We start from the raw sequence: 14472 nt of genomic DNA, 5'->3' as shown, positions 1-14472 counted from the left end.
CCGAGGATTGGTTTTGGGGGTCTCAGTTCAGGCGCCAGAGTTTGGAGTCCCTAGCTTAGGGATCAAGGTCGAGGGTCCACACCCCGAGGATTGGTTTTGGGGGTCTCAGTTCAGGGGTGAGAGTTTGGAGTCCCTAGCTTAGGGATCAAGGTCGAGGGTCCACACCCCGAGGATTGGTTTTGGGGGTCTCAGTTCAGGGGTGAGAGTTTGGAGTCCCTAGCTTAGGGGTGAAGGGTCCCCATCCCGGGAGCTGGTTTTGGAGCTCCCCATCTCCAGGGTTGATTTTGGGGGTGTCGCAGCCCAGGTTCCCGCAGCCCCCACCCCTCCCCCGGTGCCGCGGCCGCTCAATGATTAACCGGGGCCGGGCTGTGACCGATGGCCCCGCGCCCCCCCCCCCCCCCCCCCCCCGGCAAGGGGATAAAACCCGGGGGGGGTCCCGCGGCCGCCCCCCAGCTCCGTGCAGCGTCGGCCATGAGCAGCCCCCGCACCGTGAGTACCCCCTCTGCGACCCCCCACACCTTGGCCATCCTTCTCCACTTTAAAGTCAGACCCCCACCTTTGTGTTCCCCCCCCCCCCCCCCATTTTGCGGTCGGGCTCCCCACTTTCCCTTCCCTCCCCCCCAAGTCTGGGGTCGGACCTCCCCTTGTATCCCCCTCACACTTTGGGGTCGGCCCCCCCCTCTTGTACCCTCCCCCACTCGAAACTCCCTCCTTGTCTCTCCCCCAATTTTGGGGGTCAGAACCCCACCCCTCCGCCCTCTAGCCCCCTCTGCGGGGGGAGGGCGCGCAAAATATACCCCCCCCGACCCGACCTCCCCGGACCCCTTCCCCAGGACCCCGGGACCGGAGAGTCCAGAGCCGGGCTGCGGAACTACAGCGTGAGAAGGGGCTGGGGGCGGGGGGGCTGTCCTTCGGGTACGGGAAGGTGTGTGTGGGGGTGGGTCTTGGGGCACCGGTCTGGGTACAGAGGGGGTCCTGAGTCACCAGGGGGGGTGGGGGGATTCCCTTGCGTGCTGGTGATGGGGGAGGGGGAAGGTCCCGCGGGTGATGGAGGGGTCTTGAGGCACAGTCTGGGTGCTGGGAGGGATCCCGAGGCACCAGCGTGGCTGCTGGAGAGACCCTGAGTAACCAGCCTGGGGGCTGGGGGTGAGGGGGGTGGCTGTCCCGTGACACCAATTCAGGTGCTGGAGGGGGGAGGTGTCTTGAGGCTCCAGTCTGAGTGCTGGGGGGCGGGAAGGATGGTCCCGAGTAACCGGTTTGGGTGCTCGGGGGCGGTCCTTTGGGTGTCGGTGGGGTCCTGTGGCACCAGTGTGGGTTCGGGAGGGTCCTTCGGGTGCTGGAGGGGTCTCGAGGCACCGATCTGAGTGCGGTGGGAGGGAGGGAGTTCTGAGGCACCAGGGTGGATGCGGGAGGAGGATGGGGCTGTCCTGTGGGTGCTGGTGAGGGTCCTGAACATCAGGATGGGTGCTGGAAGGGCGGGGTAGGGAGGTGCTCCCACCCGTCTGGCTGCTGGAGATTGCTTCCTTACTACTGGGTGACTCCAACCCCTTACTGGCATTGAGAAGTTCTTTTCGTGTTGGGGGGGAGGTGTGGGGTGGGGTTGGCTTCTCAGCCCCACCCCTTCAGGCCCCCCCTCCCCCCCGCCGTCTCCTATCTCCCATCCCCCCCGCAGGAAGGGAAGCTCCTGGAGCGGGTCTATGGCACCTACAAGCTGATGCACACCAACCAGACCGTGGACTTTGTCCAAAAGAAGGTTCTAGATCCCACCCCCACCCGGCTCCTCCAGGGGATTTCATGGTCTCGGAGGGTGAAACTCAACACTTGACGTGTGTCCCCCCCGCAGCTAGCGCAGTACGGCTCCTGCTCCCTCCGTCGCATGGGGGTGATGGAAGTGCTGGAGCTGCTGGACCAACTGGTGGACGAATCCGACCCCGACGTGGACTTCCCCAACTCTCTCCACGCCTATCAAACAGCAGAAGGCATCCGCCGCGCCCACCCCGACAAAGGTCTGCCTGGGGACCCCCCGCTGCATTCCCCCCCTCCCTCAGGCTCACTTTGGTCTTGGGGAAGGGACTCCCCCAACTCTCCTCCCCTCCCCACAGACTGGTTCCACCTCGTTGGGTTGCTGCATGACCTGGGCAAAGTCTTGGTCCTCTTTGGGGAGCCCCAGGTAAGCATGGGGCACAGGAAGGAAAATGGGGGAGGGGGTTCTCATTTTGGAGGATCCCTCCCCCACTCCAAGGGTTGTGGGCTGCCTGTGTTCCCCCCCTCCTGCAGTGGGCAGTGGTGGGGGACACCTACCCCGTGGGCTGCAAGGTGCAGAAGTCAGTGGTCTTCAGGGACACCACTTTTGAGGACAACCCTGACACCAAGGACCCGCGGTACAGGTCAGGATGGACACCCACGCCCCTCCCCCTTTGCCAGGGGGTAGAGGGAGGGGGTTCAGGTCTGAGCCCCCCCACTGGTTTTGTTGGCAGTACGGAGTATGGGATGTACAGACCTGGCTGCGGGCTGGAGAACGTCCTCATGTCCTGGGGACACGATGGTGAGAGACAGGGGGGACAAGCACCCCCAGAATGTCCTGGGGACACGATGGTGAGGGACAGGGGGGACAAGCACCCCCAGAATGTCCTGGGGACACGATGGTGAGAGACAGGGGGGACAAGCACCCCCAGAATGTCCTGGGGACACGATGGTGAGAGACAGGGGGGACAAGCACCCCCAGAATGTCCTGGGGACACGATGGTGAGAGACAGGGGGGACAAGCACCCCCAGAATGTCCTGGGGACACGATGGTGAGGGACAGGGGGGACAAGCACCCCCAGAATGTCCTGGGGACACGATGGTGAGAGACAGGGGGGACAAGCACCCCCAGAATGTCCTGGGGACACGATGGTGAGAGACAGGGGGGACAAGCACCCCCAGATTGTCCTGGGGACACGATGGTGAGGGACAGGGGGGACAAGCACCCCCCAGAATGTCCTGGGGACACGATGGTGAGAGACAGGGGGGACAAGCACCCCCGGATTGTCCTGGGGACACGATGGTGAGAGACAGGGGGGACAAGCACCCCCAGAATGTCCTGGGGACACGATGGTGAGAGACAGGGGGGACAAGCACCCCCAGAATGTCCTGGGGACACGATGGTGAGGGACAGGGGGGACAAGCACCCCCAGAATGTCCTGGGGACACGATGGTGAGAGACAGGGGGGACAAGTACCCCCAGAATGTCCTGGGGACACGATGGTGAGAGACAGGGGGGACAAGCACCCCCAGAATGTCCTGGGGACACGATGGAAAGGGGCATGGAGGGGAACAGTAAGGGGTGGGACGGGGGTGAGGGGTACACAAGAGCCACCAGAATGTCCTGAGGTCCTGGGGACTCCCTGGTGAGGGATGGGACACACACAAGGGACAAGGTGGAGGACAAGGGACAGTGGGGGGTGAAAAGGACCCCTCCAAAATGTCCTGGGGATACAAAAGCAAGGGACGTGGAGGGAGGGGACGCAAGGGACAGAGGGTGACAAGAGGCAAGGAGGTGATGATCCCTCCGCCCCAAATCCTCCCATCCTGGAGCCCGCTCCCCCAAAACAAAGAGCCCCCCCCGCCCCTTTTGCCCATGGGGTGGAGAGAGGGCCTGTCCCCTGGGCAGGGGTGTGGGGTGCTGGGGAGTGTCCCCTCTGCCCCCCAAAGCCATCTCCTGTCCCCACAGAGTACATGTACAGGGTCATGAAGTTCAACAAGTTCGCCCTGCCCGAGGAGGTAAGAACTTTCGAGGGGGGCTTGGGGGAAGCTACACAAATATAAGGCTGCCCCACCCCAAAAAACCTGAGGCAGATAGGAGCCCCCCCAGGATGACTTTGTCCCTTATGCTCCCCTCCCCAGGGTGTCCATGTCCCTCACCATGGTGTCACACACTACTCAGTCTGCTCTGGTGCAACCTCCCCCCCGGTGCCATAGGAACCCGCCCCAGTGCCCAGAGTGATTACAGGAGGGGGGGTCCTGAGTCACCATTCTGGTGCCAGAGGTCCCCCCATACTCAAACTGGTTACTCAGAACCCCCCCAGCCTGGTGCCACAAGACTCTCCCCACAGGACCCAAAGGTTACTCAGTGCCCCCCAGCACCCATCCTGGATACTCAGCACCCCTCCCAGCACCTTAACGTCCTCCCCAGGACCCAAACTGGTTACTCAGGACCACTGCAGACCTATCCCGCTGCTACAGGACCCACAGGACTCCCCCACCCCCAGCACCTCCCTATTCCAGCACTCACCCTGCTGCCTCAGGACCCCTCCCAGCCTCCACCCCCAGCACCCATCCTGACGCCCCGGGCCCCTGCCCCCCCAGGCTTTCTACATGATCCGGTTCCACTCCTTTTACCCCTGGCACACCCACGGCGACTACCGGCACCTCTGCACTCCCCACGACCTCCAGATGCTGCCCTGGGTCAAGGAGCTCAAGTGAGTGACTTAAGGAGGGGATTTAAAACAAACTGGGGAGGGGTCCCACTGACGCCCCTCCCCCCCCAACCTGACTCCCGCCCTCCCCCTTCCGTTGCAGCAAATTCGATCTCTACACCAAGCAGGAGGAGCTGCCCGACGTGGAGCAGCTCCGGGGGTACTACCAGAGCCTGATCGACAAATACTGCCCCGGGCAGCTCTGCTGGTGAGGGCTGGGAGCCACATAGGGACCCCCTCCAAGTCACTTTGTCCCCTTGGGACCACCCCCACCTTGTCAACTTGTCCCTCGGGGAGTCCCCCCCAGCAGCCAGAACCGCAGTGCATCACAGCAATAAATCCACTTCTCATGCAGCCAGGGAGTTCTGCTGGGTAGGGGGGCAGCAAAAGGACAGCCCCTACTGGCCCCCCCAAATCGCTTTGTCCCCTCAAGTCACTTGAGGGCCCTCCCCTCGTAGCACCCAGAGCCCCCCAACCCCCAGCTCGTGAAGGATTTGAGTGGGGAGGGGGAAGCAAATGGAGACACTTTGTCCCCTCAAGACCCCACTCACGCCCCTTTGGGACCCCCTCATAGCACCCACAACCTCCTCCCTACCCCCCCATATCCTACCCTGTCCCCCCACAGCCTGTGAGGGACTTAAGCAGCCCTGCTGGGGAGGGGGCAGCAAAAGCAGAACCCCTCCCTCCCAACCCCCACGTCACAATCTCACCCAGAACCCCCTCCCCCAGCAATAAACCTGGGGGGGTGGGGTGAAGACCCCCAGTCCCTCTGCCCTCTTGAGACCACTTCCCCACCCTCCAGGCATCCCTTTGCAACCCCCCCTCCCCCCCAAGGTGGGCACACCCCTGACCCATGCCGCAGTGGTGATGCCCTCCCCTGCCCCGGTTCAGGGACCCCTCCCCCCCCAACTGGAGGAGGCCCTGGACTGTGCAAGGTTTATTTAGAAAAGGCCAGGTGCTGGCCCTGGCACAGCTGTGCCCACCCCCCTAAAAATGCCAGGGCAAGCTCAGGGGGTGGAACTGGGGTGAGCACACCCCCCTAAATGTATCCCCCTCCTCCCCTCCATGCCCAGTAGGGGCAGCCAGGGTAATTGGGCTGACGGGTAGGGGGATGGTGCCAGGCAGCCCCATGCCAGTGCCAAGTGCACCCCCATCAACACCAGGCAACCCCCCCCCCCCCACACCAGTGCCAACTATCATCCCACCAGTGCCAGACACGCCCCCTGCTGGTGCCAGGGGAACCCCTGCCAGTGCCAACCACCTTCCCACTGCTGCCGAGCACCCTCTCACCAGCGCCAAGGCCACTGCCAGAGGCAAAGCAGCGCCCTGCCACACCCTGGTACAATGCCCCACACAGGCTCCAGAGGCACCCTGTGCTGCCTGGCACTGCCACCTGCAAGTGCCCACAGCACCAAGGCAGTCAGGAGTGAGGGGCACCCAAGCAGTGCCAAGCCTGGGGGGTGCCCAGTGGGGGCCCAGGCTCCAGCGCAGGGAGGTCCTGGTTGGCAGTTCAGGGAAGATGTCCAGTTTGGCCTTTTAGAGGTGTCCAAGTTGGCATCTTAGTAGAAGCTGGGTTGGCATCTCAGTGGTGGGTGGCCAGGCTGGAATCTCCAGGGTGCCCTCAAGAAGGTCCAGGCTGACATCTTCATGGGAACCAGATCAGCATCTCAGGGAAGGTGCCCATGCCAGCATCTTGCTGGTAGCACCTCAGGGACATCCAGGTTGGCATTTCATGGGGAGCCAGCATATTGTCTTAAGGGGGTGCCCAGGCTGGCATCTTAGTGGCACCCAGTTTTGTGTCTCAGAGGTGGGTGCCCATCTCTGCCTGGCAACCTTATTAGCATCTTGGTGTGACCCAAGCTGGCATTTTGGGGGTGCATAGGCTGGCATGTCAAGGAGGGGCTCCAAGCTGGCATCTCAAGGGGCTGGCATTTCAGAGGGGTGCCCAGGCTGGCACCCTCAGATGATCACTTCCTCCTCCTCGCTGCCCTCAGCCTGTCCCCGTGCCCATCGCCTTGCCTGTCCCCGTGCCCCTCTGCCCTCTCCTCCTCCTCTCTCCTCCTGGGCTGCCCATTCCTGTGCCCGTTCCTGTGCCCATTCCTCTCGCCCCCTGCTGTGCCAGGCTCCCCCCCTCTCCTGGGGGGGCCTTTGTGGCGGGGGGGGGCCGTGCTCGCCCCTGCCCGCGAGGGTGCCCGCAGCACCCGCAGCAGCAGGGCGGAGGCCAGCAGCAGATAGAGGCTCCAGAGCAGGACAGGGGCTGGCACAGACCGGCACAGCTGGCGCAGGAACAGCAGCAGCTGCGGCAAGGGAGCCTTGGGAGCGGCTCTTGGGGGGACCTGCTCCTGGTTGGAAGGGAGAGAAAAAAGAGGGGAGGGGGTTAGGAGAGACCGCCCCAGTTTGGGGCCAGAGAGACACCGAGGGGGTTCAGTGTGACAGGAGGGGTCAGATGGGATTGTTGGGGGGCTGGGGTCTTGAGGTCTCCTACCTTCATCCCCAGCTGCTCCAGCAGGCTCTCCAGCACGGGGTCTCCCAAAGCCACGGCGGGGTAGAACTCCCCCACCAGCTGCCGCTGCCACCACAGCCCCAAGCTGAGGGGGGACACACAAAAAGGGGATATTGGAGCAGCCCCTGCAGAGCCCCCCACCCAGGCCAAGAGCCAGGGGTGTAGGGGGCACTTTGGGGTGTGGGGGGGGTTGGGGTGCCACTGACCTGCCGGGGGGGGTGAAGTAGTAACGGTAGAGCTGGGCACGGAGGTAGCGGGGGGGGCGGGCACGGAAGGGGTACTGGGAGCCCCCCCCCTCCAGCAGGGCCACCACTGTGGGCACAGCAAAGGCACCCCTGTAGCACCAAAAGGTGGGGGCACCCCCAAACCCCACTGCAGGAAGGACCAAATCCCTCATAGGAACACTTACGACCCCTCTGGGGACACCCCCGAACTCCAAGGGGACACGCAATGAGCTGTGGGGACACCCCCAAAACCACCTGGGGCCACCTCAATCCACCCCAAACCACCATAAGGATACCCCAAAGCTCCTCTGGGGCCACCTCAACTCCCATAACCCCATGAGAATGGCTCCAAACCACCCCAGGACAGACCCAAACCCTCAATGAGGGCACCCTTGAACCCCCATAGGAAGGACCCCCAAGCCCCTACAGGACAGACCCAAACCCCTATGAGGGCACCTCTAGACCCCCACAGCAAGGACCCAACCCCACCCTGAGAACACCCCCAAATCCCTACAGGAAGGACCCAAACCCCCCTAAGGACACCCCCAAGCCGCTCTCACCGTCCTCCTGGCCCTGCAGCAGGCGGTGGACGAAGCTGGTGAACCAGGGGCTGGAGCTGTGGTGGTCCAAGGCTGCAAACCACATCTGCCAGTCCAGCCGTGGCTGGTGGGGGGCCACCACTGGGGGGGCTCTGCTGAGGTTCCCTGGCTTGTACAGGAACTCAATCTCCTGCAGAGGGGGCACAGGAGAGGGCTTGCTGGGCCTCCACCACCTCAGCCACTTGCACCTCCGAGGGTGATCAGCGCTTTCTGGTGGGGACAAAGCCCACGGGGGACACCAAGGGGGCTTTGGGGACACCACTGCTGGACTTGAGCCGCTAAGGCCAAAGGTTGGGTGACGCTCCTGGGTGGCACCCAGCCCATGAAGGGTCCAGGCTGAAGACAGAGTGGGTAGGAAAGGACCTGGAAGGGTTGATGGCAGTGGTTGGGAGGTGAGCCAGGGTGTGCCCAGGTGGCCAAGAAGGCCACCAGCAGCCTGGCTTGGATCAGCAATTGGGTGGCCAGCAGGGGCAGGGCAGTGAGGTCACACTTTGGATATTGGGGTCAGTGTTGGGCCATTCACTGCAAGGGAGGGGCTGGAGAAGGAGGAAGACAGGGAGGAGGGGAAGGGGCTGGAGGAGGAGGAAGAGAAGGAAGGAGGCTAGAGAACCTTTGAGGAGCAGCTGAGGGATCTAAAGGGAGTTCACTCTGGAGAAAAGGAGGCTGAGGGGAGACCTTCTGGCTCTCTACAACTCCCTGAAAGGAGCTTGGAGTGAGGTGGGCATCAAGGTCTTCTCCTAAGCGACGGGACAAGAAGAAAAGGACCTCAAGTCGCCCCAGGGGCCGGGCACGAGGGCCAAGCTCTTCCCAGACAGGGCTGCCAGGGGCAGCAGTGGCGTCCCCAGCCCCGGCGGGGTTTCCAAGCCCCGGAGACGCGGCGCGGGCTGGGCAGCGCCGGGGTCGGGTTCCGGCAGCCCCCGAGCCTCCCCCGGAGGGCGGCTCACCGTCCAGCTGTGCCCGTCGTAGCTGCCCTCCAGCACCACCTCCGGCCGCCCCCCGACGCCGGTCATCCTGCGGAACAGGCCGTAGGACGCCGCCACCTGGAACCTCTCCACCGCCCCGAACATCTGGCGCAGCCCGGGCCACAGCTGCCGGCTCGAGTGGGGGTCGATGGAGGTGAAGGGCACCTGGGGGGGACACGGGGGCGCGGCTGTCACTGCGGCCTGGCCGAGCCGCGGCCGACCCCCCGGCTGCCCCTCAGGGCACCCCACCCCCGCTTTGTCCCCCCGGGCACCCCCAGCCCCATTGTCCCCTCTGGGTACTGTCCCTTGCCCCATGTCCCGCTCCCGCCTGCAGCATCCCCGTCCCACGTCCTCAAAATGTCCCCAGCCCCGTGTCCCCCTCCTCAGCAGGGTAAGGCCTCCCCCTCCTCAGCAGGGTAAGGCCTCCCCCTCCTCAGCAGGGTAAGGCCTCCCCCTCCTCAGCAGGGTAAGGCCTCCCCCTCCTGTGTCCCTCCCTGAATGGGGTCTGTGTCCCCACGCTCATGCCCTCAACAGGGTGGGGCTGTCCCTGTGTCCCTCTCCCAGCCCAGCTGTCCCCTTGCCCCCGATGTCCCTCATCTCACCAAGCTGATAGCGAAGATCCCCAGGGTTGCACAGGTGAAGATGCCCCACTGGAGGGTGGCCCACAGCTTCCAGCAGCACCCATGGACACTGAGGGACCTGCCAGGGGTGAGAGATGACACCCATCAGGGCTGCTAGGACAACTGGTTTGGGGCTCTGGGTGACACCTAGGGCACCCCAGGTCACTCCACCACCCCCCAGTACCCACCTGTAGAGGGCCAGGAGGATCTCCCAGGACAGGGAGAGGAATCCAAGTCCCACCAGTGGCAGTGTCACTGTCCCCAGCCAGGTGGTGAACTCGTGGTAGGTGAAAGCTGGAGCAGGAAGACAGCCAGGAGGTTGGCCAGGATCCTTCTCCTGGTGCAGGAGCCACCAAGGCAAGCAGGGGGGTGTTCATCTGGGACCTACCCACTTTAGAGTCCAGCAGCTTTTTCTCCCAGTTGATCTCCAGACCAAAGTACTGGGTGGTCCAGTAGATGAGACAACCATAGGTGGTCAGCTCCAGCAAGGTGGAGAAGAAAGAGAAGAAGCTGGGGGGCCAAGCTGGGGGTGAAGAGGAGTCATTAAATACTGGGGTGAATGGGTTTGGGGGTCTCCCTCAACTTGACCTCCATACCTTAGAACTGGGCAAGATGGCCAAGCCACCAGCACCCAGCTAGGGGGGGCAACCAGAACCACCCAGAGGTGGCAGCCTGTCCCCTCCCTACCTAAGGGTAGAAAGAGGGTGCCCATCCCCTCCCCCACAAGATCTGTCCCCTGGTGGGGGCCTCACCATTACTCTGTTTCTTCTTGCTGGTGCTCCCCAAGCCCCCCAGGTGCTTCTGGTCCAGCAAGGAGAAGGCCAAGGTGATAGTAAGGATGTTGAAGAAGTTGTAGTTGCCAGTGAGGATGATGAGGAGCTGCAGCAGGACCTGGCGAGGAGCGAAGGCAGGGCTGGGGAGGGTGGGTGCAAAGGACATCAGGTAACCCCCCCACTGCCACCAGTACCAAACCAGAACCACCAGTTAGCCCAGTGGGTCCTGGGATGTGTGTGTGGGGAGCCCAGGGTGCACAAAGAGGAGCTTGGGGTGGTCCTAGGGCGGCCAAAAAAAACCCTAGGGCTGGGTGTGGGAGCAGGTCTCAGGGCACCCCAAAGAAGTTGGGGGGGTGGGGTGTGTGTGTGGTCCCAAGGCACTCAAAGAGGTGGTTCCTGGGATGGGGTGGAGGGGCATCCCAATGCACCCAAAGAAGGGTGAGGCAGCATCCCAGGGAACCCAGAGGAAGTGTGGGAGCCACAGGAGCCCTGGAGCTCCTCCGGCCCAACCCTACCCTCCTGCTCCAGCAGGGTCACCCACAGCAGCTTGCCCAGCATCACAATGGCCAAGTGAATCTGAAAGCTCTCCAAAGCAGGAGACTCCAAAACCCTCCACCACCCCTCAACAGCTGAGCCCCAGGGCACCCAGCGCAGGCTGGGCAGGGGTCTCAGAGCAGCCAAAAGCGGTGGAGGAGGTCCCTGTGTGCTCACCCACCTGGCAGTAGAAGGCAAAGAGGCGCAGGCGTCGGATGGGGGCAAAGAAGAGGATGGGGATGGGCACCTCGATGACGTAGGTGGCCACCACACTGAGCTTCTGGAACCAGCTGGGCAGCTGGTGGGCAAACCAGGCCACTGGGGTGGGGATGCACTGCGACTGGTAGTGGTAGGTGAGGGCTGGGGGGAACAGGAATGAGGTTTAGGGTGAGCAGAGGTGGCAGAGAGGCGACAAAGCTGCCCAGGCTGCCCCAAGCCCTTCCCAGCCCCTCTCCAATTCCCTCCCAACCCCAAGCCCTTCCCAGTCCCACCACCAAGCCCTTCCCAACCCACTCTGAGGTTTAAGGCGCCCCAAAACCTCCCAGCAGCCCACTCCCCCACCAAAAACCAGCGCCCCCCCTCACCAGTGAGCCCCCACCAGGTGGGGCAGCGGCTGGTCAGCTTCACCACCCCGGAGGAGAACATGAGACGGAAGAGGAGCCACCGCACCAGCCAGAAGGTGACCCCGTCATGGGGACGCCAGCTCGTCGACTTCCACTTCAGCAGGTGCATGGGGGCCACCAGCACAGCCAGGAACCCTGTTTCCAGCAGGAGACTGTCCCTGGGGTGGGAAAGGATCTCTGAAGCTCACCCACGCCCTGCTCCAGCAGGGTCACCCACAGCAGCTTGCCCAGCATCACAATGGCCAAGTGAATTCGGCAGCTCTCCATGGAAGGAGACTCCGAGACCTCTCTGGTCTGGCCCCATCCTTTTGCTCCCCACAGCTCCTTTAGCTCTTGCTGAGCACTGATCAAATTCCCTCTCAGGCTGCTCTTCTCCAGGCTCAACAGCCCCAGGGCTCTCAGCCTTTCCTCCTCACAGAGATGCTCCAGGCCCCTCAGTAGCTTCCCAGCCTCCACTGGACTCTCTCCAGCAGGGCCCAATCCCTCTAGAACTGGGAAACCCAGAACTGGACCCTGTTCTCCAGGTGTTGGCTCACCAAGGCAAAGTAGAAAGGTAGAAGAACCTCCCTTCACCTACTGGCCACACTCTGCTTCATGCCCCCAGGCTACATTGCTGGCTCATGGGCAACTTGTCCCCCAGTACTCCCAGGTCCTTCTCCATGCAGCTGCTTCCCAGCAGGTCACCCCTCACCTGGAGTGGTGCAGGGGGTGCTCCTCCCCAGAGGCAGGACCCTACCCTTGCCCTGGTTGAGCTTCATGAGGTTCTTCTCCCCCCAGCTCTCCAGCCTGGCCATGTCTGGCTGGATGGCAACACAGCCATCCCAGTTTGGCACCAACAGCAAACTGGCTGAGGGCCCACAGTGCTCCTTCACCCAGGTCACTGATGAAGAAAGACACTGACCGAGACTGTACCTAGTCCTGACCCTTGAGGAGCATTGCAAGCTCCACATCTCTAACTAGATGCTTCCCCACCAATCACATCCCTCTGAGCTCTGGCCTTCACCCAGTTCCATCCCAGCATGACCAGCACCAAGCTCCTGAGGGTGGCAAGCTGTATCAGGACAGCTCTCAGGACATGGAACCCAACCCCAGAAGGATCAGTGTGGGGCTGACTCACCACTGGAAGTAGAGAAAGACCTGTCCCACCTGTGGAGAAAGAGAGCACAGGTGACAGGGGCCTCTTCCCAACACCCATCCCATGGAAAAAGGAGCTGAGGGGTGGTTACTGATCCCTCCTGGAGCCCAGTTTGGGTGTGGGGAGGGAACCTAGAGGTAGGAATAGGCAGCTGCGGGTTGGGGCTCACAGAATTCTCATGGGATGGGGGAAAGGGCCTGCGAGGGAGTAATTTGGGCTGGGAAGGGGAAAAGAATCCTCATGGGGAGCAGGAAAAGGGTCATCAGAAATCTGGGAATTAGCTCCACTTGCCTATTTTGGAGGAGTTACCCCAGGGAAAATGAGATAAGGCTGGAATTTTACCCCCCTCAAGATGAACGAGGGAGCTGCCAGTGTCTTGCCTCAGCTCCACAGGGGAAACAGGAGTACTGGGAGGCTGTGGGATGACTCCAATGTAGGGAATCATCCCACCCCATCCCAAATACCTCAAATTCCTTTCCCTGAGATCCCCAAAGACTCATTCCCAAGTTCCCTACCTGGTAGAGGGAAAGATAGCACATCCTGAGCAGGGCAAAGAGCAGGCAGTCCCTTAGTGGCTCCAACAGCATGGCTCCAAGTGACATCAGTATTCCCAGTAAGCACAGCAGCTCCATTCCCAGCTCAGTATCCAAACCCAGGTAGGGACTGAGCCAGAGCAGGGTGGGAAAATCCCGCAGCTGCTCCCAGAAGCCCTTCCCAGTGAGCCGGAGCAGCCTTCGGGCAGGCAGGATCCCGGCTCTGCCATACAGCCCTGGGGCGTGGCAAACACAGTACAAACCAGTAAGAAAGGGGAGCAGAACTGGGAGCCAGCTAGTTCCCTCCGACTTCCTCTTAGCTCCCAGACCTTCTTCTTCCTCCTTCACCCCTGAGAACCCTCTCTGCATCCCTTCGCGCCTCACGGGCAGCCCCCTCTCCCTCCTTACGGTCATTCAGACGCCAGCCGAGGGGGCTCCACGAGCTCTCCCTCCCCCCCCATCTTCCCAGTTTCGCGCTTAAAGCCCACTTGCCAGTTTCACCAGCCAACTGGGAAGGCAGCCCCACTGGTAGAAACCCAGGTGGAGCCCCGCCAGGCCACGCAGGGGGAGAACGGAAGGAACAGAGCGGACAGGTCGCTGTTCAGGTGCTCCAGTGAGGCCTGTCCCCAGTGGAGCCTACCCCACAGCACCCCTAACTAGCGGCCTAGAGGCCTCCCAGCGCATCCCCCAGCCCCTTCGTGGTGCCGTTACCGGGAATCTGAACGTAAAGTGAGGCGAAGGCAGCGAGATAAACGGCGGCCAAGCCCGTCAGGAAGAGGGAGCGCGGCCGCACCGGAGGGAGCCCCATAGTAGTGGTGCCAGCAGCAGCCGCGCCGCGCCGGAGACCCCCGCCAGCGAGCGACAACGTCAGCACGTACGTTGCGCCGGCACGTAGAAGCGCGAGCGGGCGGCGGCGCCACGCTAAGGACCCCTCTCCGCCAGTGCCTGATGACGTCAGCACGTCCCCCACGCCCGCGCGTCAAGACGGCGCCGAGCTTGAAACCCCCGCCAGTGCGGAATGACGTCACGGCGCCCCGCCCCCTGAGCGTCACGTCGGGCGGGAAAAACAAAATGGCGTCAGGAAGAGAAAGAGGCACCGGAGGCTGGTGAGAGGCGGGCTGGGGGCTCGGGGGGGCTCTGAGGGGCTCTGAGGCTCCCACCTTAGGGTCGGGGGGTCTTGGGGCTGGGATTTTCAGGTTGGGGGTCTCGGTTTCTTTCTGGCGTTCTTGTGCCTGTCTGGAGTTCTCGGGTCTGGGGTCCGGGTCTCGAGTCCGGCTTTCGGTCTGGAGCTGAAATCTCACTCTTGGTCTGGGGGTCTCGGGTCTGGGGGTCTGGGTCTCGTTCTGGGAGCCGTGTCTCGGTCTGGATCTGGGGTCTGAATCTTTGCTCGGCTCTGGGGTCCGGATCTCGGTCTGGCTCTCGGATGGGAGTCTTAGCTTGGATCTGGTGTCCTGCTCGGAGGGTCTCGGTAGCCATTTGGGGTCTCGCTCTGGATCTTGGAGCTGTGTC

General features: G+C 62.8%; 2 protein-coding genes across 2 annotated transcripts; one reads left to right on the top strand and one right to left on the bottom strand.

The window, feature by feature from the left end:
- Positions 1-471: 471 nt before the first annotated feature.
- Positions 472-4669, top strand: MIOX (myo-inositol oxygenase). Its single transcript, XM_054177858.1, has 10 exons — positions 472-489; positions 741-878; positions 1673-1753; positions 1844-2006; positions 2103-2170; positions 2278-2387; positions 2478-2545; positions 3713-3762; positions 4348-4460; positions 4561-4669. The coding sequence occupies exons 1-10, from the start codon at positions 472-474 to the stop codon at positions 4667-4669; spliced, it is 918 nt and encodes a 305-aa protein (XP_054033833.1).
- Positions 4670-5951: 1282 nt separating this feature from the next.
- LMF2 (lipase maturation factor 2) lies at positions 5952-13916 on the bottom strand. Its single transcript, XM_054177993.1, has 14 exons — positions 13675-13916; positions 12946-13199; positions 12413-12441; positions 11257-11453; positions 10854-11032; positions 10118-10256; positions 9754-9888; positions 9554-9659; positions 9348-9444; positions 8728-8910; positions 7745-7913; positions 7167-7272; positions 6943-7045; positions 5952-6799 (listed from the first exon to the last, which is right to left on the bottom strand). The coding sequence occupies exons 1-14, from the start codon at positions 13769-13771 to the stop codon at positions 6425-6427; spliced, it is 2169 nt and encodes a 722-aa protein (XP_054033968.1). The 5' UTR covers positions 13772-13916; the 3' UTR covers positions 5952-6424.
- Positions 13917-14472: the final 556 nt, after the last annotated feature.

Source organism: Dryobates pubescens, chromosome Z (genome assembly GCF_014839835.1).
Source record: "Dryobates pubescens isolate bDryPub1 chromosome Z, bDryPub1.pri, whole genome shotgun sequence".
NCBI classification, from domain to species: Eukaryota; Metazoa; Chordata; class Aves; order Piciformes; family Picidae; genus Dryobates; species Dryobates pubescens.
The sequence above is the reverse complement of the archived record's forward strand: the minus strand, read 5'-3'. Positions and strand labels throughout refer to the sequence as shown.